Genomic DNA, 23,326 nt, shown 5'->3' on the forward strand with positions numbered 1-23,326 from the left:
CAATAGCATTGGATACCTCGTCCGTTGCTCTTACAAGCTGTCAGTCACAGGATAATGCTCCGAAATCTGTTAACAGTAGCAATGACCGTTTTCTGTTTCACTACCTGTTGATCATGATGAAGTTTAAGAATAGAACTTGAATTCTCGGAATGATCAATAACTGAGATTTCCACGGAAATCTTTCGGGATTTCTCTGGAATTCTAGATAGGACACTATTTTCGTTGAAATCAATGACGAACAGGCTTCGAATTGTCAAAATGTAAGCTTCCAAAATTCGAATGAAACATGAATTGATATTGGTTTAAATAGGGGTTAAAACGGAATAAATATTTATTCGAATTATCCAATGTCGAATTAACTCACCCCTACTGTATAATAAGAAAATTGAATGCTTTAACTGCTTATTTACAAAACTAGATAAATAGATAAACAAGCAAACAGATAATAAATAAATAAATAGACATATTATGCAGATATAGTATTTCAGGTAAAGCTCCCTGTAAAGCAGATTTGAATAATTTCAAGGGAAAAATTGTTCCGGGGCCGGGTATCGATCCCGGGACCTCTGGTTGAACGTACCAGCGCTCTACCAACTGAGCTACCCGGGAACTCCACCCGATACCGTCTCAACTTTTCCCTTTATATCCACACAACTCGCGTGGGCTGACGAAGCGCCAGAGACCCACATCGAGTGCACACAATCTCTGTGTGACTTGGAATTGTGGTTTTCTGTTAACGTACACAGTGACGTATATATTATGCAAATCTAGTATTTCAGGTAAAGCTCCCTGTAAAGCAGATTTGAATAATTTCAAGGGACTGTGTACGTTAACAGAAAACCACAATTCCAAGTCACACAGAGATTGTGTGCACTCGATGTGGGTCTGGCGTTTCGTCAGCCCACGCGAGTTGTGTGGATATAAAGGGAAAAGTTGAGACGGTGTCGGGTGGAGTTCCCGGGTAGCTCAGTTGGTAGAGCGCTGGTACGTGCAACCAGAGGTCCCGGGATCGATACCCGGCCCCGGAACAATTTTTCCCTTGAAATTATTCAAATAAATAGACAAATAGGTAAATAAATGAATAACTGAATGAATGAAGAAGCAAATAAACAAAAGACAAACGAATAAATAAAAATAAAATTACAAACAGACAAACAAATAAATAAATACACAAGGAAACAGAATATATAAATAAATAAATAAATAAATAAATAAACGAAAATAAATTATGGAATGTCGAATTAACCACTCTCTACTGTATAATAAGAAATGACTTGAACGTTCTAACTACCAAATTACGAAAATGAATGAATGAATGATAAAAATTTATTCTAATTGTGCAGTGTCGGATTAACCACTCTAAACTCTGTAATATAAAGTAACTTGAATGTTTTAACTGCCTACTTATGACGAAAATTGACGAATAATAAATTCAAAGTGAATAAATTATAACACCTTATGACATAAACAATTTACTTACAGGTGATATTATGTGCTCATTTAGAGCCTTCTCAGTTTTAACACCGCGACTGGTTAAAAGAAATGTTTGAATATAAACCATCATGATAAATCCAAAATTATTCATTACATTTCAGTACTATTTACTTAGTTAAATACTTCAGGATTTTCCCTACATATTTATGTATTTCAGAATATAATATCACATAAAATTGTACTTCTGGTCATGATTGTAACAAGTATTTCGAAACTCGCCTTTGGCTGATTGCAGGTTGGGCTGTAGATTATGGGTTGCCAGAGCACTGACTTGTGTAATGTAATATAAATTATTATTATTATTAGTCCGAAGAAATTAGAGTAAAAAGGGCCTTCGTCAAGGGTGTAGCATGTCGCCTACATTATTTAACATATTTCTACAGAGAGCATTGTCAAACTGGACCAGGAAATATTCAGAAATGGAAATACCCATTGGAAATGAATCAATAAATATGTTGTATACATTATTGTTTGCAGATGATCAGATGGTAATTGCACAAGAATATGAAGACATGGAAATTATGTTTCGGAAATTGTCAGAAGAATACGATACATGGGGTTTGAAAGTAAATCTAGAAAAAAAAAAAACATTTTACTTTATCTGGGATGTGGAATAAAAACTGAGGATTTAATATTGGAAGATCAGAAAGATTGTATCAAAGGCTGTGAAGAATTTGAGTATTTGGAGATTCGAACAGATAAAGAAGATAGACAAGAAGCTGACATTAGGAACAGAATTCTAAATTTAAAAGGCATGTTGGTCCGACAAGTTAACATGTAAATGAAGATAAATATCATAAATCCTTCAATAACTCTCTATTTTTAACCTAATGCGTAGTACAAGAAATTACATTAGGTTATACACATAAAACATATGTCTAGCGCTTTCGCCAATAAGGTGGCATCTTCACCTTATTGGCGAAAGCGCTAGTCATATGTTTTATGTGTATAACCTAATGTAATTTCTTGTACTACGTATTAGGTTAAAAATAGACAGTTATTGAAGGATTTATGATATTTATTTTCATTTAGAATTACTAAAGGCAGAACAATAACAGCAATGCTGAATGGTATTCTATGGGACAGACATATAAGAAGAGAAAATAAATTGCAAATGTATAATTAAATAGTCAAAAGTACTGTTAAATATGGTGCTGAAACATGGAAATATAATAAAAAGTTAGCATCAAAACTCATGACAATGGAAACGGATTTTTAAGAAGATCAGCGAGACATTCGACATTAGAAGAAATTAGAAATACGATTACACGAGATGAAATGAACATTCAACATTCTGTTTTGGATTATGTGAGATATAAGCAGTTGACCTGGTATGAGCATGTGAGAAGAATGCCAGAAGAAAGGTTATCTAAAATGGTGCTGGAATGGTGTCCGCCTGAGAGAAGAAGGAAAGGGAGACCTTGAAATCCATGGTTACAAGAGATCAGGGCAGCGATGAAAGAGTGCGGACTGAACAACATGGATTGGATAGACAGAGAAGAATGGAGTGCAAGAATGAGACTTTAGGGGTGCTATTCATAGACATTTCGCAGCACGCGCTAGGGCGTACTAAGCTAGCCCCGGCTATCCACTGGTTAATAATGCAGAATTCAAATCATATCATATCGATAACACTGGTTTATGAATACCAAAAACGCTGATCATCCACCGAAAGCCCGCGCTAAAAATGTCTATGAATACGGCCCTAAGACTTTAGACACAGAAAGATATGTAAACCAGAGGTCTGCATCGGACGTTTTCGCTCGAGCGCCAAGTAGTTCATAGCATAATCCGATAAGTAGCGCACATGCATGATCGGTAAAATTGTCGCGAGCGATAAATCCTCGAACGGTATAAGCCGAGAGTTAGACATTCGTTCTTGTTACAGTGATGAACTGTGTAGTGACATCATGTAACATGTTTATCCTTTCAAAACTTTGCAGTGTTTAACTAACCTCTCCATAGTACAACTACAAAACTTGCTTTAAAATGTAATATAAATGTTATAGGTAAATCTTTTTTTTTTTTTTTTTTTTCCACACAGGAGTGATTTTGTTTTTGCCACATCTGATAGATGTTATTGGATGTAAATGTAATTATTATAAACGGAGAACACAATCACGATAATGCAAGAACTGTATCAAGTTTTCTAGTAATAATAATAATAATAATAATAATAATAATAATAATAATAATAATAATCTCTAATAATTAGTTTATCAATCTTTGCGTCTGTAACAGTTGTGCAGCATGATTATTCGTTTTATTATATTTTCTGTGACGTCATCTCTGTACTAATATTGTTATTAATCTACTACTATATCAATAATATTTTGTAAAACGTTTCTACAGTGTCGCAGTATATAGGCGGAACATTATGTATGGACCTATCATATTATATATGTGGTAAATCAAATATTGAATACGGTAATTATTAATTAGCAATAATAACTGTATATCGAAGTTTCTCATACTATTTTATTTATAACCTCATGTTCCTGTTTTGGTACGTTCCATTGACTGTTCCATTAAACGTTTGTCATAAACGCAGAAAATAAAGCCTTATTTTTACCGTGTGAGCAAAACATCTGTGTATCTTATCTGTCGCCTTCCATACAAGATAAGACATGTCGGTGAGATGACCTTGTACTGTGCGTCTATTTATTACGAGCGTATCACGACCGATCGTATCTCACTCGAGGGTGCGACACTCGACCGAGTTCAAGCGAGCGATTTAACTACAATGCAGCACTCTGATGTAAACATTAGAAATCTGTATACAAATAAATTTATTATTATTATTATTATTATTATTATTATTATTATTATTTCGAAGTGAAATTAAGAGGGAGTGGAGTCCATCTAATAAGAAATTAATGCAAAAATATGACATTTAAGCACGTTAAAATGAAAATTAAATAATTACTGTAGGTTTTTAATTATTACAGAAAAATGTATGAGCTGAGCCTTTAAAGCTACACTTATACGATATCTCAGAATGTAGGTTTCGTCGTGACGTAGATATATTATATATTCTGTGTTCACGTACCCATCTAGCAGTCCTGGGAAGTTTGGAAACACTGGTGAGAAATTAGGGATGTCGGCAGGTGAGTTGATCCGTCCTGTAGGAAGACAAAAGAAACACATCTCAGTCAAATATTTGCAAAGGGGTAAAGCAGTAGTAGGTACAATCGTAAATAAAAAAAATCAATATATTACTGTTTAATACGGAATTATTCAAGCATGCTCCTACAAGCTTTTTACATAAATTTCTAGATTTTCTTAACATATGCTGGACATCTGAACAAATACCACATGAGTGGATGGAATCAATGGTAGTATTAATCCACAAAAAAAAAGGAAACCCCCAAAGACTGCAATAATTACAGAGGCATCAGACTTTTAAATTCAGGATACAAAATACATGCAAAAATAATTACAAACAGATTAAATACAATCACAGAGGCATTAATTAGAGAAGAACAAAATGGATTTAGACAAAATCGATCCTGCACAGACGGCGTCTTCACACTAACACAAATTATTGACAAACATATAGAATTTAATATAACAACGCACTTGGCATTCATTGATTACCATAAGGCATTCGATAACACTTGACAGAACAAAACTTTGGGATGTTTTAGTTGAAATGGGAATACCACAACATTTAATTTACACAATCAAGAATATGTACAAGAGCACAAAAATCAAATTAAAAGTCAATAACACTTTAAGCAAGGAAGCTGGAACAATAAATCAAGGAGTAAACCAAGGCTGCCCAATGTCAGCCACCTTATTTAATATTTATATAAATAACATTACCAAAATCTGGGAAGACGAATTGCTCACAAATTTTATGATTGACAACTTCCCACTTAACACATTACTTTACGCAGATGATCAGATAATCTTAGCAAATTCTGAAGAAAATTTACAAAGAGCAATACACACACTATACAAGATAGCAAAAAATTATAATTTGGAAATCTCTATAAATAAAACCAGAATCGTTCTTCCAAGGAAAGAACCATACAAGATCCAAAATTGCAATCAATAATAATTATATAGAACAAGTCAACATATTCAACTATCTTGACTGCAATCTTTCTTATATAAAGTCCAGGGATGAAGATATTAAACTATCCAAATTTCAGCACCTGTTAAGAACAATCAAATCAACTCTATTAAAGAAAGTTCGACCAGAAACAATTTTGAAATTCTATAAAGTTATGGCAGTCTCGGCATTATTATATGGATCAGAGACATGCTCATTAACGAAAGGACAACTTCGAAGACTAGAAGCTGCTGAAATGCGATTGCTAAGATCTCTTGCAGGATATACTCTTTACGACCATACAAGGAACGCTGACATCCGAACAGAATTGAATATCACCGCCATTACGGATACTATAGAATCTTACCGCAACAACTAGTATGAACATGTATTAAGAATGCTCAACAATAGGTTACCCAAGAGACTATTGGACTATACACTTCATGGAAAACGAGACATCGGTAGACCAAGGAAGAGATGGGAAGACCAACTTTCTTCTGGAAGCGAAACAGGCCAGGAGGCCTAATCGAAGACTTATTGATGATGATGATGATGATGATGATGGTGATGATGATGATGATGATGATGATGACTATATTATTGTTCCAGACTTCATATCTGAATGGCTCACAACTGATGATTTCCCACGAAAGAGACCCACAGTCGTTAATTTTGTGATCTAAAAACCGGAGACTAAATATTATCACGTAATGTCGTAATATAATGCTATTTCTATCAAAACTCATCGCCTTTTAAAAATCCATCACCCTCAACGGGTCTAAACCCGCGGACTTCCGATTTAATAGCCAGCATGCAACCGGAACGCTAGATCAGTGAGAACGAATACAATCTTGTATTTTACGTAAGGAATGATGCCTCTAAGATTTGTTGAAAACATGTGGGAAAGGAATACAAAGTTGTATGTAATTAGCAAAACTCGGGTTTTAGGTTAAACGCCTATTTTCTGTATAGGGATAGACTAAAACTAATTAAATATATTCACTTTTTATATAAAATATGAACGTTTGGAAGGGATGGTATGGTGCTAAAATCCCTATTTTGGCCTATTTAGATGTTTTAGAGTCTAAAAATGTATATTCCTATTATGTTAATGTGGTTTTAATTTTTTTCGTGTAGCAATAAAAGACAACGTTTTAAGACAGAGTTTCTCAACAGAAAATTCATAGAAAAATTTTGTTACGTATTTTTTTTTCAGTTTTTTAGTGTGTTATTCTATGATGCTGTATCAACAACTCAGATTATTTAGCGTCTGAATGAAATGAAAGTGATAATACCGGTGAAATCAGTCCGGGGTCCAGTATCGATAGTTACCCAGCATTTGCTCATACTGAGTTGAGGAAAAACCCCGTAAGAGACACTGACCAAGTAACTTGCTCCGACCGGGATTCGAAGCCGGGCCGCCTGGTTTCGCGGTCAGACCGTTACTCCACAGGTGTGAATTGTTACGTATTGGAATACAAAATTCATTAGAAATAAAAACGCCACTCGTATCGAAAAAAGAACGGAAATTAACGTCACGATATTTTCCGTAAAATTTTCATATAAGGAATTGCTCTTATTTTTGATCCTGGAGCACGTTGACGCGTTTTCCAAACGTACTTATGATTGACCCTGTATATATATCACACAAAGAGCGCACTCATTTGTGTGACGTGGCGGCCGGGACTCCTACAGTATATGCACTGTTAAGCGAATTATCTATATAAAGATTAATTTTTTTATACTACAGAATTATCTGTGATGGTTACCATCTGTTATTAATGGAGAAAAATTCGCTTCGGCGCCGAGGATCGAACCCGGGACTCCCAGTTCTACACACTGAGTGCTCTAACCACTGAGCTATGCCGAAGTTCAACTCACCGCACTGAATCGAATCTTTCTCCATTACAGATAATTCTGTAAGACAAAAAATTAACCTACATACAGATCCCCTCAGAAATATATATTATTTATATATATTATTTTAATGTACCGAAGTACATATGATATTTCCATTCCGTCGGATCCCGGCCAACTAGTCACTCATAACGAATGCACCTCAGCACATGTGTGGACTTCGGTCCTGCGTTCATAGACATCTATGACGTAGTGCAGAGGGCGGCCACTAGAGGGAATCCAAGAGTTGGAACTTAAATCTGAGACGATTCTGTCCGACGCCGGGGTGGTATCCGGTGTGGCTTAGTGGATAAAGCATCAGCACGTAGAGCTGAAAACCCGGGTTCAAATCCCGGCGCCGGAGAGAATTTTTCTCCGTTCCATTACTCTTTCATCCCCTCAGAAAGCTGAATACAGCGTCTTTCTCGGAAGGAGTGAAGGTGGACAGAGCGTGCTGCTCAACACTTCTTTCTAGTGCCTGGATGAAGGAAGCATGAAATCTTGAACTCCCTGCCTCTCAATTATAAATACGGACATTTACTTACTTTCATAGATATTTAATATGACGAGCCTTTTCCAAAATGTAACACCCATAATAGCTAAGAAAATTTTCATGAGCAACACAGCCTTGCACTCACCCCAGCGGTTCATCTTCACTAGGAGAATTCCAGTGGAATCGATCTTGTGCAAACCATTGCTAGCTTCACACTTGTAGTATCCTGTGTCGTGGGTGTCCAGTTGTGTAATTCGGAGACGAGATCCCAAGACATTCTGACCCTGATGACCCTAGAAACAATAACAACACAATTTCAACTGTGAAAATGAATCTTACGCCAATTTGAAGGTATTTGATGAAAATTTAATGCACTTTTAGGATTCGTCTGGAATATCTGTCGCCTAATGTAACTAATAAAATATTTAAGTGGAAACTACTTGAGTTTTACAGAGTGTATGGACTAGGGTTCCCATAATGTAATTTAAAAAAAACTGGGACATTTCCAATGTTTTTACTTAAAAACCTGGGACATTTTGTAAAAAGAAACGGGACACAATAAAAACTGCAAATTTTTAAACAAATCCATCACATGTCACAATTACATTTTAATCAAATTATAAAAATTCATCTTAATGATCTTTCGGCAAACCTTGAAATTATTATTACTATTACTGTTATTATTATTATTATTATTATTATTATTATTATTATTATTATTATTATTATTACTAGTATTAGTAGTATTATTGAATTTGATATTCCCAAGAAACTAGTTCGATTAATTAAAATGTGTCTCAATGAAACGTACAGCAGAGTTCGTATAGGTCAGTTTCTGTCAGATGCGTTTCCAATTCACTGTGGGCTAAAGCAAGAAGATGCACTATCACCTTTACTTTTTAACTTTGCTCTAGAGTATGCCATTAGGAAAGTCCAGGATAACAGAGAGGGTTTGGATTTGAACGGTTTACATCAGCTGCTTGTCTATGCGGATGACGTGAATATGTTAGGAGAAAATCCGCAAACGATTAGGGAAAACACGGAAATTTTACTGGAAGCATGTAAAGAGATAGGTTTGGAAGTAAGTCCTGAAAAGACAAAGTATATGATTATGTCTCGTAACGAGAATATTGTACGAAATGGAAATATAAAAATTAGAAATTTATCTTTTGAAGAGGTGCAGAAGTTCAAATATCTTGGAGCAACAGTAACAAATATAAATGATACTCGGGAGGAAAGTAAACGCAGAATAAATATGGGAAATGCCTGTTATTATTCGGTTGAGAAGCTTTTATCGTCCAGTCTGCTGTCAAAAAATCTGAAAGTTAGAATTTATAAAACAGTTATATTACCAGTTGTTATTTATGGTTGTGAAACTTGGACTCTCACTTTGAGAGAGGAACATGGGTTAAGGGTGTTTTAGAATAAGGTGCTTAGGAAAATATTTGGGGCTAAGAGGGATGAAGTTACAGGAGAATGGAGAAAGTTACACAACACAGAACTGCACGCATTGTATTCTTCACCTGACATAATTAGGAACATTAAATCGAGACGTTTGAGATGGGCAGGGCATGTAGCACGTATGGGCGAATCCAGAAATGCATGTAGAGTGTTAGTTGGGAGGCCGGAGGGAAAAAGACCTTTAGGGAGGCCGAGATGTAGATGGGAAGATAATATTAAAATGGATTTGAGGGAGGTGGGATATGATGATAAAGAATGGATTAATCTTGCTCAGGATAGGGACCAATGGCGGGCTTATGTGAGGGCGGCAATGAACCTCCGGGTTTCTTAAAAGCCAGTAAGTAAGTAAGTAAGTAAGTAAGTAAGTAAGTAAGTAAGTAAGTAAGTAAGTATTAGTAGTAGTAGTAGTAGTAGTAGTAGTAGTAGTAGTAGTAGTAGTGTATAATTGAGCACCCACGTGCAATAAAGGGGTAAGTAGTTACGAAATACATTCATACTTACCCCATTATTGCATGTGGGTACTCAATTAAGTTCTTTCATGTTCTTCCAGTCAAAATAGTAACAACAATACGGCCTACCCGAGAGTTCTGCAGAATTTTGGATGCGAGTGTCGAAATACAATTTTAATGTTTTATTCCTATTAGTTTTTAACTGGGTTTGAAACTGAATTGTAGCATACTGGTTTTATCCGTATTTAGTTTAAGTCCATTACTAGTGAACCATTTATTTGGCTTATCGTTTTTCTTCGAAATAGGCCTACTTTTTATAAGCTACAGCACATCGTCTGTTTCTATAAGCAGTAAGGAAGGACACAAGAAGTGTCGTGAACACAAAAAGCTATGCTCGGAGGGACACAATTTGTCTCATTTCATATTTATTACCCACTGTTTCACCAGTTCTTTTTTTAAGAGAATCTGCAAGAAAAGAAAAATACTGTAGTACACACGGTATGTATGCCGGGCTTTGTTACACATTTATGCATGAAAAAAAATGCAGCTAATTAGCAAAACTACTGACTTAACTTCATAAAATTTACCTAAAATATGATATATCAGTTGTCTTTTTCCTTTTGATATTGCAGTTATATGCAGCACACACAACCAACATGTTCTTTTTTTTTTTTTCGTAGCTCTACCCTGTATACACAACGTTGTAAGCAGACGAACTTTTACACGGTAGGCGCTTAGTTCATATCTGCCGTGTTTCGCGGTGGCACCGCAAAGAGCGCTGTACAGGACAACTTGGCCACTCTATATTCCCTTTCTAACTCCTTGGTTTTAATACATTGCACAGGTGTTACTTATTTACATTTAAATTAAACACAATAACAACCTAGGCTAGTGATGTCAATTGATGCCCATAGGAGCAAGCGCGCGCTTTAGAGCTCAGGAGAGCCTGGGCGCTTTACAGTGGAAAGGAAAGAGACAGACGAAAGTGGTAGTATATGCCGCTTGGTCGAGCTATATTCAGGGATGGCCAGCACTGATTCAATAGATAAAGGGAAGAGAACTTATTAAAACTGTATCCATGTTAATTTTTAGATTTACCTGAGAAGTATAAGTGCATTATAAGAATGTGAGTTTTAATTTTAATGCTCATTTTTCACAAGTTTAATTTTTTATTCAAAAGAAATATTTTCTCAACTTTTCTTATAGAAAAGTGAAATTTTCAGGTATAGGCCTATTTATTTAGTAGCCTTACAGATTGTTTTTGTAAATCTAATATACGTAAATACGTATTACTAAAGATAGTGTACTGAAAAATTTAAAAATATTCGCATGGAAATTGTTTGTAAGGAAATGAATTAACAAAGCAACTACTGTTACATCATAAGCAAAAGATATGTGCCCATATGTTGTAAAAATGTAAGCTCTATAGCTTCAGGAGATTTCGAGAAAATAATTTAATATTCTAATGTTAGGAAATTGCTAACCAATATCACCTTAAAAGCATAATGCGGTAAGAGTTTTGTTATGGAATATTAGATACACTTAAAACATATACAGCACCTAGGTAACTTTGCTTTGTACTATAATATTGTTTTGATTAGTTTATTGATTACTTTTATAAGGCTAAAGGTACCATCAATATCAATTCCAACTTATCATGTCAATCTCTCTCTCTCTCTCTCTCTCTCTCTCTCTTTTTTGGATATCACTTTCTTTATGATTGATGTATTTCATCCATTTAGTACAGTATAGTTGTACTACTATGGAATTTATGTGAATATTTTTTCTTAACTCTTTATTATGTTATTAACGTTTAAAACACAACTGCAATATTAAGAAATTGGTATCTGTACTTTCGTTTTACAGACAATATAGATAATATCAAACAGAAAGAAGCCATATAAAAATAACGATATAAAATTTCACGTTCCCTTTGAAGTTTGTGCACCACTGTTTTCTTAATCCAACAGGCTACATATTCATATACACAACCCTTCCTCTTTCCAAACTTAGCGCTTGATGCCCGCGCACGACGTAAAGGTCAGAAAAATGCGCTTGCTTTGACATCACTGACCTAGGCAATTATTAAACAGTACTATAATACAATTATAGTATTGTAGGGCTTCAAAGACGTCCTTGCCTAAATTAGAGTCTCTAGACCAAGTTTCTCCTCTCTCGCTTCCTACTAATACCTTAGTTGCAGACTAGGTGGCGTTTGAGGCGATGAGCTTACTCCCTCTGAGCGTCAAATTGAAGAGAATTACATATTTATGATAATGAAGAAAATCAAGTAGGAGTCATAATCAAAATATTGTTTGATCTCCGCAGAAAGAGAACTTCATTGAAACATTATGTTGTTGACTTGTTCCTCTAAGGCCCAATTGTATAAAACTCCCTGACTAAAGATCAACTTTGATCGAAGATAGAAAAGTAAACCGAGTTCAGACACTTCTTCTATTGTATAAAAATTTTCTGCGATCAAATTACCTTGGTTCAAATGCAATCTAAGTTCACGTGAAAAGGATTTGGCAACATCGCATAAACAGGTGAAATACGTGATGCGCGGACCATGTTATACAGGTTTGTTCAGTGTTGCCAATCTAGCGATTGTAACTCATTTTCAACAACAATTTCTTTTAACTTTTATATTGCTTAAATAGGGATTTAGTGACCTTTTTTGGCACCCCATAGTGACAAAATTTAATCTTTCTTTGTTGATAATGAGAAATCTAGCGACTTTACAACTACTTTTTCGCGACTTTCCGTATTATACTCTGTTGGAGACACTGTTTTTTTTTTTGCAATGTAAATAATGGCGGACAATAAGAAGAATGTTGACTGTTCTCCAAGTTGTTATCATGTTATGGTGTTTGATACTGCTAAACATAATAAAGCTTTATAAAACGACAATTTTCGTTTAGTAATACAGTTAATTGAACATTTATGAATGTACCTATCATATCCATGAATAATATGGTTGTTATAAACATAATATAATTATAGGTTATGTTATTTGATACTGCTGAACACGATAGAGGCTTATAAAATACAAGAATGTTTGTGTATTAAGGCAAGAAATTGAAAGAAATATATATATATATATATATATATAAATGTACCTAACATATCTATTAATATTAATAATAATGGATATTTTATTTGCACAATCTGTCACTCGTATATTTCAAACAGAAAAGAAATACCTGAACTTGGATCATCTAACTTAATCGGAGAAATTTCTTCATTCAAAGTTGACTTTAGTTTGAGACAAATTAATCTCAGATTAGACTTTATACAACACAAAATTCCAAGTTCAGCTGCAACAAGGATCAATTTAACCTCTGATCTAAGATTAAATGGTTTATACAATCGGGCCTCTAAACTTGTCGGCAAATAAGTGTAACCACATTCCTTATAGGTACTGAAATCTCCGTCTGGGGGTACCTATGTTCCGGATCGGAACGACTGGTTAAATACATACATATGCACAAAATAATGCAATGATGAAAAACATTTTTTTTTATTTAGAAAACGTCTACGATTCATGCTATTTACAACTTAGCATAGTGGATATGCTTACCTGTGGACTGTATCGCCTTGCTACCAAACGTCCTTTCTCTTCAATAATTGGGGCTTCATATTTGAACCAGCGGATCTTGTTTGGAGGTGGGTCTCCGGTGACTTCACACTTCAACTTGACAGATTCCCCTGCTTCTTTGGTGATGTTGCCAAGTGCCTTCAGGAACCGCAATGAGCCTGTGCATAAGATGACCCTCTAATAGTAAATCTGTCATCAGATTAGATGTTTTGACTTCATTAAATAATTGTAGCTATGAAATAAATTAAATATTAAGAGAAGTCCTTTCAAATTCTTCACTTTTTGACTTCGGAAATTTTGTTCCGAATACTGTGCTGTGATATACTGAAACAAATTTTACCATTATGCGAGTTAATGTTATTTAGGGAAGAAGATAGTGAAATTTGTTTTCTGTTCCAAATAGATACAATTTTTTTTGTATGTAGAGAAATTGCTTCAACATATTAAATTCGAGATTATTTTTTGAAAAAAAAAAAGAATCAGAGGCCCAAATTTTGGGGGAAAATGTCAAGAAGCACTAATTCAATCAAATGGGTATATTTCAGCCATTTCAAAGATGTCAACATTTCTATTACATTTCACTCATAAAGTAAGACTTTTAAATTGTTTTGAGCACAATTTTGATATTCGTTTTCAAAATTTTAAGATAAACCATTACATTTCAAGAATAAATTTTAGAGGTAGGCCCACTTATAGAGATATGAAAGCACATTTTTAAAATGCAACAAAATAACAAATTTATATTCCACAGAAAACTTTCCTAATAGCCCAAAGAATATGCTTGTAATAATAATAGTTCCGCAGATATATGTAACTTTTTGTACGAAGTAAAGCAAAAAGTTAAAGTTTCAGGAAATTACAATCAAAATTTGGTGTCATTTAGCCCTCTGCACCACAACCTTAAAAATGGCGTCACGGCAGTTGATAAGGTCATAAATTCAATTTAAATTTTATGTAATATGCTATATTTTCATATATTAGGGAGTATCTTGAAGGGAAAAAATAGGAAAAGAAAATTAAAGTTACGGGACATTTTAATCGAAGTCTAGTGTCATTAAAAAACCTGTGCACCAAAGTTTTAAAAATTACGTCACAGAGGCTGACAAAGCTAAAAGAGCGGATTAAAGGTTTGTGTGATTTTTCCCCATTTTAAGGAGAATTTTAAATGTTCTTTTTTTAATATGCAGGTTTATCACCATATTTAACCATCTTTGCTCCTTAATCCACAATCGGTTATATCTACTGCCTTGGAAATTTTTCGAATGAGTGAACTGATCTGCAACCTATGATGATTTATATAGGCCCTGATGCTACCTTTCAACGAATATTCGAGAATTAAATTTTAGTGTTGCGAGAGCTACTCACTATCATCCTTAGCTCGACAACCCATCATGGGTCCTGGCTGTCCATAGGAGTTTCCGCCATTCATCCCTATTTCTAGCAACACTAATCCAGTTTTTAACCCCAATAGTTCTGGCATCCTCCCTGATGCCATCCTCCCATCTGATCTTTGGTCTTCCTCTTCGTCTTCTTCCCCCTGGTTCATATCGGAGGACTCTGATGGCTGGTCTCGAGTCCTCTAATCTCATTATATGACCAGCCCACCTCAGGCGTCCCATTTTTATAAAATATGTTATATTGGGTTCACTGAAGAGTTCATATAATTCATGATTATACCGGGCTCTCCATTCGTTATCTACATTGACTGGCCCAAAGATCGACCTTAAAACCTTCCGTTCAAAAATGCTTAATCTATGTATATCCTTTTTAGTCAATGTCCAGGCTTCTGAGGCATAAGTGAAGACTGGTCTTATCAAGGTTTTATATATCCTAATTTTGCTTTGGGGGGTTAATATTTTAGATCTAATATGTCTCACGAGACCACAGTAGCATCTATTAGCGAGGAAGATCCTTTTACCAATTTCAAGACTCATATCATTATCTTGACTAACTATAGAGCCCAAATAACTAAAATTAGTTACTCGATCAAATTTATAGTTTCCAATCTCCAAGAAATCATCTGCACGACAAGCTCTATTTGGGTTAGATATCATGTACTTGGTCTTCTTTTCATTCACTTGTAGTCCCATCCTCTTTGCCGCGTCCAGTAGAGAGTTAAATGCATCTTCCAGTGCTGTTCTTGTTCTAGCAACAATGTCGATGTCATCTGCATAGGCTAGGAGTTGTACTGATTTATAATAAATCGTATTCGTTGTTTGTATTTCTGAATCTCTTATAACCTTTTCCAGTGCAATGTTGAACAGCATGCACGCCAGTGCATCCCCTTGTCTTAGTCCACTGGTTGCTTCAAACTCATTAGAGAGCTACTCACTAATTCCGTCAAAACTACAATGATAATCTGAATTATTTCATATATCAGAATCGACTATCTCATTCATGATTATTAAAATTTATTTCGAGGGGAACTACTGCTGTGCTATGTTGATATTTCGACTACATTTCCTAGTAGATGAAACTCACATGGCAGTTACAAACATATTCATGATATTTTTGTTGAAATATTTATTTCGCTTCATACAGCAACATCGTTACCGAAAAAATATAAGCAACCTGCTGTTCAAATCAATAGTTCAATTCTCTCTAAACGTAAGTGAGGTGTGTACACAGAGAACCAGACTAGTGCCGTTACTCATGCTAAAATGTACACACTAGATATTTGTAAAATTTTAAATATGATCGATAAAAAGAAGTGAAGATGAAGTTATAAAACAAAATTCAAACACGAGAACACATTTCACAATATTGACCCCTTTTAAGCGATGAAGAGCCACCCTAATGCAGTTTAATATTTAATCATGTTACATAAATGAAAAATGCTGCCTTAGAACGACTCCTCGTGCTTTCTTAATAATTTTTTTCCGATAAGCTTTACACTTCACTCCATCTCCTCTTTAATGTCGAATTTTACTTATTTTTGTCGATTAATAATTTAACTCTCTCGTAGTTGTATGAATCACAATAGTGAACCAGTACTTTATTTTTATTTGGTGATCCGAGATGGCAGCACTTACATTTGCTATGAAGGTACCTACTAATCGATAGAGAACGATAATTTGTTGGTGTAAGTGTGGCTTCTTTAGTTATTACTTCAACGAATAGATGGCGAAGTTAATAGTGTTGCCAACTGTACATAAATATACTCTTGTTATAGAATTCAATAGACATTAGCAGAATTAATTTTCATAATTACTTTTTACGATGTTATTTGACTAAATACACTTGTCAGAAATAATTACATATGTCCTAAATATTCACAGCATCAAGGAGAAAGGATTTATAATATTTAATTCGCACTTTTGAATGAATAAAGCCGTTTTAAGTGTTGAATAAGTTGTTCTTTTGTCATACGCATATTTCAGAGAGAGTTCATCAGGAAGCTACCACACCAAACAACCATAAACCTTGACTTAAAGAGTTACTGGTTCGGAGATCTTAAAGAAAAGGAGCATAAAATAGCAAATTGCTTGAAATTTCGAAATGTACTATATTGTTTTCCTACTTAATTTTACATTTGAGATAAAAAGCACATAATAGGAATAGAACTACACTACCAAAAGTAATTCATTCCGGGTATTATTTGTTAAATAACTATTGTACATCAAGTAAAAATGAGTAGATGATAATATTCACAACATGAAGTAACCACATACATTTCTTGTGAAAATATTCTGTATATGCAGCCATTAAGGACACAAATTTGATAGAAGTAAACTCTTTCAAACACTTCTGTAAGTATTGGTGACGTGTTGCTTCCAACGCTACTCGATAGCTTCTTCTCGTTATTTTTGTATAATGAGAAAGCAAAATGTGAACAGTGAAGCAGAAGATAAAGTTGTTCCCAATTTGTTCGAGCGACTGTACAAAACAAGGGAAAATTATTTAGAATGATGCTCAGGTATCAAATAAGGTCGTCACATACTGTCTCTAAAAACAGAATCTTATAACAAACGGGTAGCGTTTCTCACTATATAGGGTGTATTTTAATTAGACCAACAAACTTTGGGATCTGGCAGAGAAATTATATTTAGACATTTTTCGTTAAGGGGTTAGATACAGCTTACAGCAGTAAAATTTTGGAAATATTCAACATTTTTTCCTCCATTACTGTATCTTGTACAATAATGAAAATTGGTATGTTTAAAACACATTTTTTTTTTCAAAATTCAGTTCACTGTGCAGTGATGAAGCGTTTCCCACATTACTAAAAAACTACCCAACATTCTGTGATGAAATTTTTTGTGTGTATTTATACATGTCATATCAACAATATGATGCAAGATCACTCCTCCACCTTTGATAGATTGATAAAAAATAAATTCTAAAAAAAAAAATGGTCAAATATCAGTATTTTCAGATTTTCAAGACTATCAGCTAGACAATTGCACTTAGTGAAGATTCTCCTGCGAATACTGAATCGACGTTTATATATTAAGCTAGAAGGAGAGCTGGAAGAAGAACAATTTTGCTTCAGGAAGAGAAAAGGTACGAGGGAGACATGCAATTGGACTGCTATGAACAATCGGCAACAGATACCTAGAGACAAATAAAGAAGTGTACGTTGTATTTGTAAAGCTGGAAAAATCATGGGGATCCTGAAGATAAATGGTGTGAATTGAAAAGAGAGGAAGCTATTCAATAACCTTTATATGCAGTAACGAGTCAAAGACAAGATATGACAAGAAATGTCAGAGGAAAATTGAATACGGAGAGGAGTAGACCTACGAAAAGGGTGTCATTTGTCACCTATACTTAAGGTTCAACAACTACTTCAAGAATTTAGTGAAGAACTGTTTTCAGAACATGGGAATGGTGATATTAGGAGGAAGAAGAATAAAGTACATAAGATTATTTTGCTGATGATATGACATTGTTAGCGGAAGAGAAGAGAATACTAAGGAATAAGGTACTGGAGATAAGTAACAATTGTGGGCAATATGGAATGAAAAATAAGTGCAACAAGATGAAGACTGTAGTTATCGGAAAAGACTTAAGAAAGTAAACTTTCGAATTCGAAATAAGGCAGTGGAACAAATGCACAGCTTCAAATACTTCGGGTATACTGGAAGTAGCAACATGAGCAGCTGGCAGGAAGTCAAAAGGAGAATAGCAATGGCAAAGGAAGCTTTTACCGGAAAAAGGAACATCTGCTGACGTCTGGAAAAAGAACTAAGGAAAAGACACGTGAAGACATGTTCTGTGTGGATTGTGACATTGTTTGGCAGAAATATGGACATTACGGCAAAGTGAAGAGAAACGACTAGAAGCATTTATAGTGTGAATAAGGAGAAGAACGTAGCGTGTGAAATGGACAGACAGAATAAGAAACGAAGTTGTGCTAGAAAGAGTGGGTGAAGGAAAATTAATGCTGAAACTGATAAGGAAGAGAAACAGAAATTTGCTGGATCACTGGTTAAGAAGAAACTGCCTACTGAGTGATGCACTGGAAGAAATTGTGAACAGAAGAAAAGTTCTGGGCAGAATATATCAGATGATAGACAACATTAAGATACATGGATCGTATGTGGAGACTAAAAGGAAGGCAGAAAATAGGAAAGACTGGAGAATGCTGGGTTTTCAGTGAAAGATCTTTCCATGGGCAGAATACAATGAATGAATTAATTAATTAAAACGTAATTTACATGTCACGAAGAAAATTTTGACGCGTAATTGCACAACCCTGCTTGTGATGCACACTGGACTGTCTCTGACGAACCAATTCGTCTACGCTTCTCAACACTAGCGACATCTATGAGCCAAGCTCGTGGAGTCGGGGCGAATAACAGCAAGTTAAGAGCCCTGCTATTCCAAAAAATATTAATTTGTACTTACCAGTTCTATCAGGTGGAAGTGTTGTTGCTGTTCCAAGGCCTTCGGAGTCAGTACTGTAAAATAAAATAAAATACCAGTAATTAAGATTTGTTTGACAGACGAATGAAATGAGCAATGATGAAGAATTCAGTTGCCGGTTGGGAGGAAGAATTTCCCCCTTCAGAGATTTGTTTGAAAAAAGATTTGTAGAAAAGTAATCTAATGACTGTTCTACCTTTAGTATAGAAATATCGTTGAAGTGGACTGTCATTGTTAGTGTTTACAACAACATTATGAAATGTCCGATCCGTGAGACCCTTTACATCAATAAAGTCATCGTGTGTTATATCAAAGAATTTGAAAGGGTACCAGTAGCCTTTGTTTCCTTGCCGTTCTAATTAAAACGGCATATTACGATGGAGTGCAGATGGGGTGTGGTTTAAATTATATTTTTATTTTTTTTTTCTTATTGTCACAGTGAACAGAAATCACCCTCATTTTGTGTATATCCGACAGCCAAAAATTTATGAGTAATACTTTTAATCTGTAAGTTTGCCACGGCATACATACAGGGACATCATTTTATTTTTACTTCAATTTTTAATCTACATGAGTTTTTTAATGTACTTCATTCCCTCCCCTTCTACTAATGAAGTTTAACCGTCCTGCACACAGATCCAAGACCGCATATACAATCATAGTAGTCTTACGGTCATAGTAAACAGTACGTTCCAAAAATATGTTCGCGTTTTCCAGTGACGAAAGAGCTTTCAATATTGAATCATTTTCGCACAGGTACTGTCGTCCATTTGCCTACGTCGTATCCCGGTTTCCCCCACCAGATTTTATTCGCCAGCTAGTGGTGGGCTGTCTTAGCTCTTTTCTGAGAACATTAATTTCTGTCAGGAATTGGACGTTTACGTAATATTATACAACTGTTTAAAATAGCTTAAATAAAAGGGCCTCGTTAAGTAATTAACTGTCACGTGATTTTCTCCCTTTCTACGACCCTACGACATAACCACTTGGACGGACAGTAGATAGTATGTCCGAGTAATTTTATCTTTTCGGATGGGACAGAAGTGAAGACTGAATTTACAGTACGTAAGGTACTCTTTTATAGAGTAAGTACAGAATTATTTCAACATGAGTTACTAGTACGAAGGACGAAACTGGTAATTGGGATTAGGTACAATAGTCTATAGCGCAATAATATGCACAAAAGAACTGAAGCCTGTATCGAAATGAATGGCCACCATTTAAAAATGTGTTTAAATATCCATATTATGATTATTTTTAAATTTACCTTCATTCTCTATATTGTATGCTAATGTGCTGTAGACAGTATAATATACACTGCATAATGAATACGTCCACAGGGACAGTTCAGTTCGTGAGTAAAAACACTCATTGTTGATACTGTACTGTGTTTTGATTAAACAAAAACCTAATGAAAATTATCAAACTCAAAATCGCGATATTTCCTAGTTTACGTAAATGGATGAACTACTTTTCTTCCCTCCTATACCTAGTAAAGTGATTTGTTCGTATATTACGCCAATATCATCGAACTCCAGTCGTGCAAGGGGGTAGCAAACGGCGTTGATCCAGAGGTATAGCCAAGTTAATATTAAAAATGTTAGTAAAAATAAAATGATGTCCCTGTATAACACACAAGAGTGTAAGTTATTTATTGTTTTGCTCTCCACAGCAAATTTTAACATTCATGTTCCAATGTCAGTCCTAACTTTCTTTCTATCGCCTACATACCACAGGTAGCAGCAGACATCACCCAGAGAATTTTTTTTTGCAAGTCATAAATTTTGATATTCGAGGTGGGCAATTTTGACATATAATAAAGTGATGACATATCCCCTCGTGGGGTGGGCAAAGCAGCTTGCACGGAGAATTTGGAAATAGGCCTACTTGCTCTTTACGTAACGTTGCAATAATGGAACAATTTCAGATGGACCACAAATAAATTAAATACTTCTGCAACACTACTACAATTTGAATAGTGTGAGTAATTGCAGCAGTGACAAACTAGAGACTGCAACAGCGACACAACTACCATTAGTTGTTTCAATATTGAACTAAAGATGTGCCGCTGGAGTTGCCCGAAGGAGGGATATTTTACAATATTTTCATCAGAAGCAAGTCAAAATTAGTATGTTTTAATTGTGCCGCTATTGCAGCCAATGAGCGATGTACTCAAATGCATAAATGCAAATTCAATGTAATATGTAACACTGAGTAAATAAAAATCTATGTACCTGGAAGTTAAGGGGAGAGAGTAGTATTTTTTGATGAAAACTGACTAAATTAAAAAATATATTCTTTAAATTACTCTGTGATATGTGTGGATCGCCATTTTTAAACTTCCTGCATTATGGATTTTTAAATCACTCGCCCACTTTTGTTGTTGTTTCCGGTAAATTAAATTTTCAAAAAAATGTTTTTTCTTTAAAATACTCTTTGATATGTGTGGAATGCATTTCATAACATTTTGTGGGTATTTGTGCCGTTATCAGATGCTGAGACGTCATTTTTGAACTTCCTGCGCTATGGATTTTTAAATCACACGCCCGCTTTTATCGGTTTCCAGTAACTTCATTTTTTTTTGCTACATTGCCAGACAAAATGGATATAATTTCTGAAGTATTAAAGATACATGCATGAAATTTAGAACACACATTCTTTAGACTATTAGGAAACTTTTCTCTGTAACATAATTTTGTCAATTGATTTCATTTTAAAAATACGTCCGTTTGTTTGCAAGAAAGGAAATCAGAAAATTGTTACTAAATTTTAATTGTTTATTTTACAAACGTAGGGACTAATATTAAAATTCTGTTACAGACAGTATGTAGAACATACTTTTGCAAATACATTGCAAAAACTGTTTGAATCTATCTTTAAAAACGGTTTAGATTTATCGGTTTTAGTACAATCCTGCATTGGGTATATATTTTTTCAAATTTGGGCCCCCAAATAATTTTTTTTTTTTTTCAAAATATTTTTATTTGGTTGAGTTGCCACAGCTATGAGCTCTCTACATAGGCCTACAAAAATTAATAATTTACACCAAATCGGAAAAAAAGTTAAAAAAAATACCATCCTCTCCCCTTAAGTCTCACGCCATACAATATCCATAAATGTTCCATTATAACACTGTAAAATTGGGGTAATTTTGGGAGAGCTCCACACTTTTAAGAAAAGTAGCCACTGCGAGCACTGTTCCTAGGGGAAAAAATTCGAATTAATGACATCTGTTTTGACCGTGTTTTTAATCTCTGTGTAAGTGAATCTCATGGCTTCAACTTGTGTTTTAAACACAATACCTGTTACATTTTTCTTTTCGGTCATGAAATATAATATACCATCTTCAGTTTATTGTATTTTGACTGGATGTGCCTGGTATTAGAGATGCACAAATTATTTTACATATGTAGGCCTATAAATCCATCCATCCATCCATCCATCCATCCATCCACCCATCCACAACATCTTGTGTACCTTTGGATTAAATAATCTATTAGCAGATTTATATACAACCGGAAATGTTTTTCCATGCGTTCACGTACAAATCTCCTTTAACGACTATATTAACGTGCCCTTCCGGCCAAGAACGATCGTCCCTTACTGTGCCCGCCAACTGAATGTCTCAGAAAACTTTCTTGGCTTCTGGCCTTATTGGTACACTCTAGACTTCAAGTCGCTGCGCTGGATTAAAATAACGTGACACACTCATCCTAAACAACTGAGCCACACATAGGAAATTTTTCGACCACAGGTGACTAACGCTAACAAGAAAGAAATGACGACTTCGAACTTCCACGGCGACCGGAGGGACGTGAAGAATTTTGGGATTTTGCACCACGTCATAGATGTAAATACATATTCGAATTTTGGACCTTCATGTCCGCTCCATCACCAGAGAAGACTGGAAGAGGAAGAAGCTATGTACTGGCTTCTTTACCAAGAGTTACTCTCCAGAAATGGACATAGGCATGGATGTGCAACTCGTGCTCACAAGGTGCTAAAAAAAA

General features: G+C 34.9%; 1 protein-coding gene and 1 non-coding gene across 2 annotated transcripts in view; one reads left to right on the forward strand and one right to left on the reverse strand.

The window, feature by feature from the left end:
• The window catches only part of LOC138708116 (tyrosine-protein kinase transmembrane receptor Ror-like), an 811,918-nt gene that overhangs the window by 107,943 nt on the left and 680,649 nt on the right, over nucleotides 1-23,326 (reverse strand). The window contains exons 4-7 of the mRNA XM_069838318.1: nucleotides 19,299-19,351; nucleotides 13,431-13,606; nucleotides 8,086-8,233; nucleotides 4,544-4,616 (exon numbers count right to left, since the gene is read on the reverse strand). Of these exons, the coding sequence (XP_069694419.1) occupies nucleotides 4,544-4,616; nucleotides 8,086-8,233; nucleotides 13,431-13,606; nucleotides 19,299-19,351 (450 nt within the window). The remainder of the gene's footprint in view (nucleotides 1-4,543; nucleotides 4,617-8,085; nucleotides 8,234-13,430; nucleotides 13,607-19,298; nucleotides 19,352-23,326) is intronic.
• Nucleotides 956-1,028, forward strand: TRNAH-GUG (transfer RNA histidin (anticodon GUG)). Its single transcript has one exon. It is a non-coding gene; the product is annotated as a tRNA-His (tRNA).

The sequence above is a fragment of the Periplaneta americana genome, chromosome 10 (assembly GCF_040183065.1).
Source record: "Periplaneta americana isolate PAMFEO1 chromosome 10, P.americana_PAMFEO1_priV1, whole genome shotgun sequence".
Taxonomy (NCBI): domain Eukaryota; kingdom Metazoa; phylum Arthropoda; class Insecta; order Blattodea; family Blattidae; genus Periplaneta; species Periplaneta americana.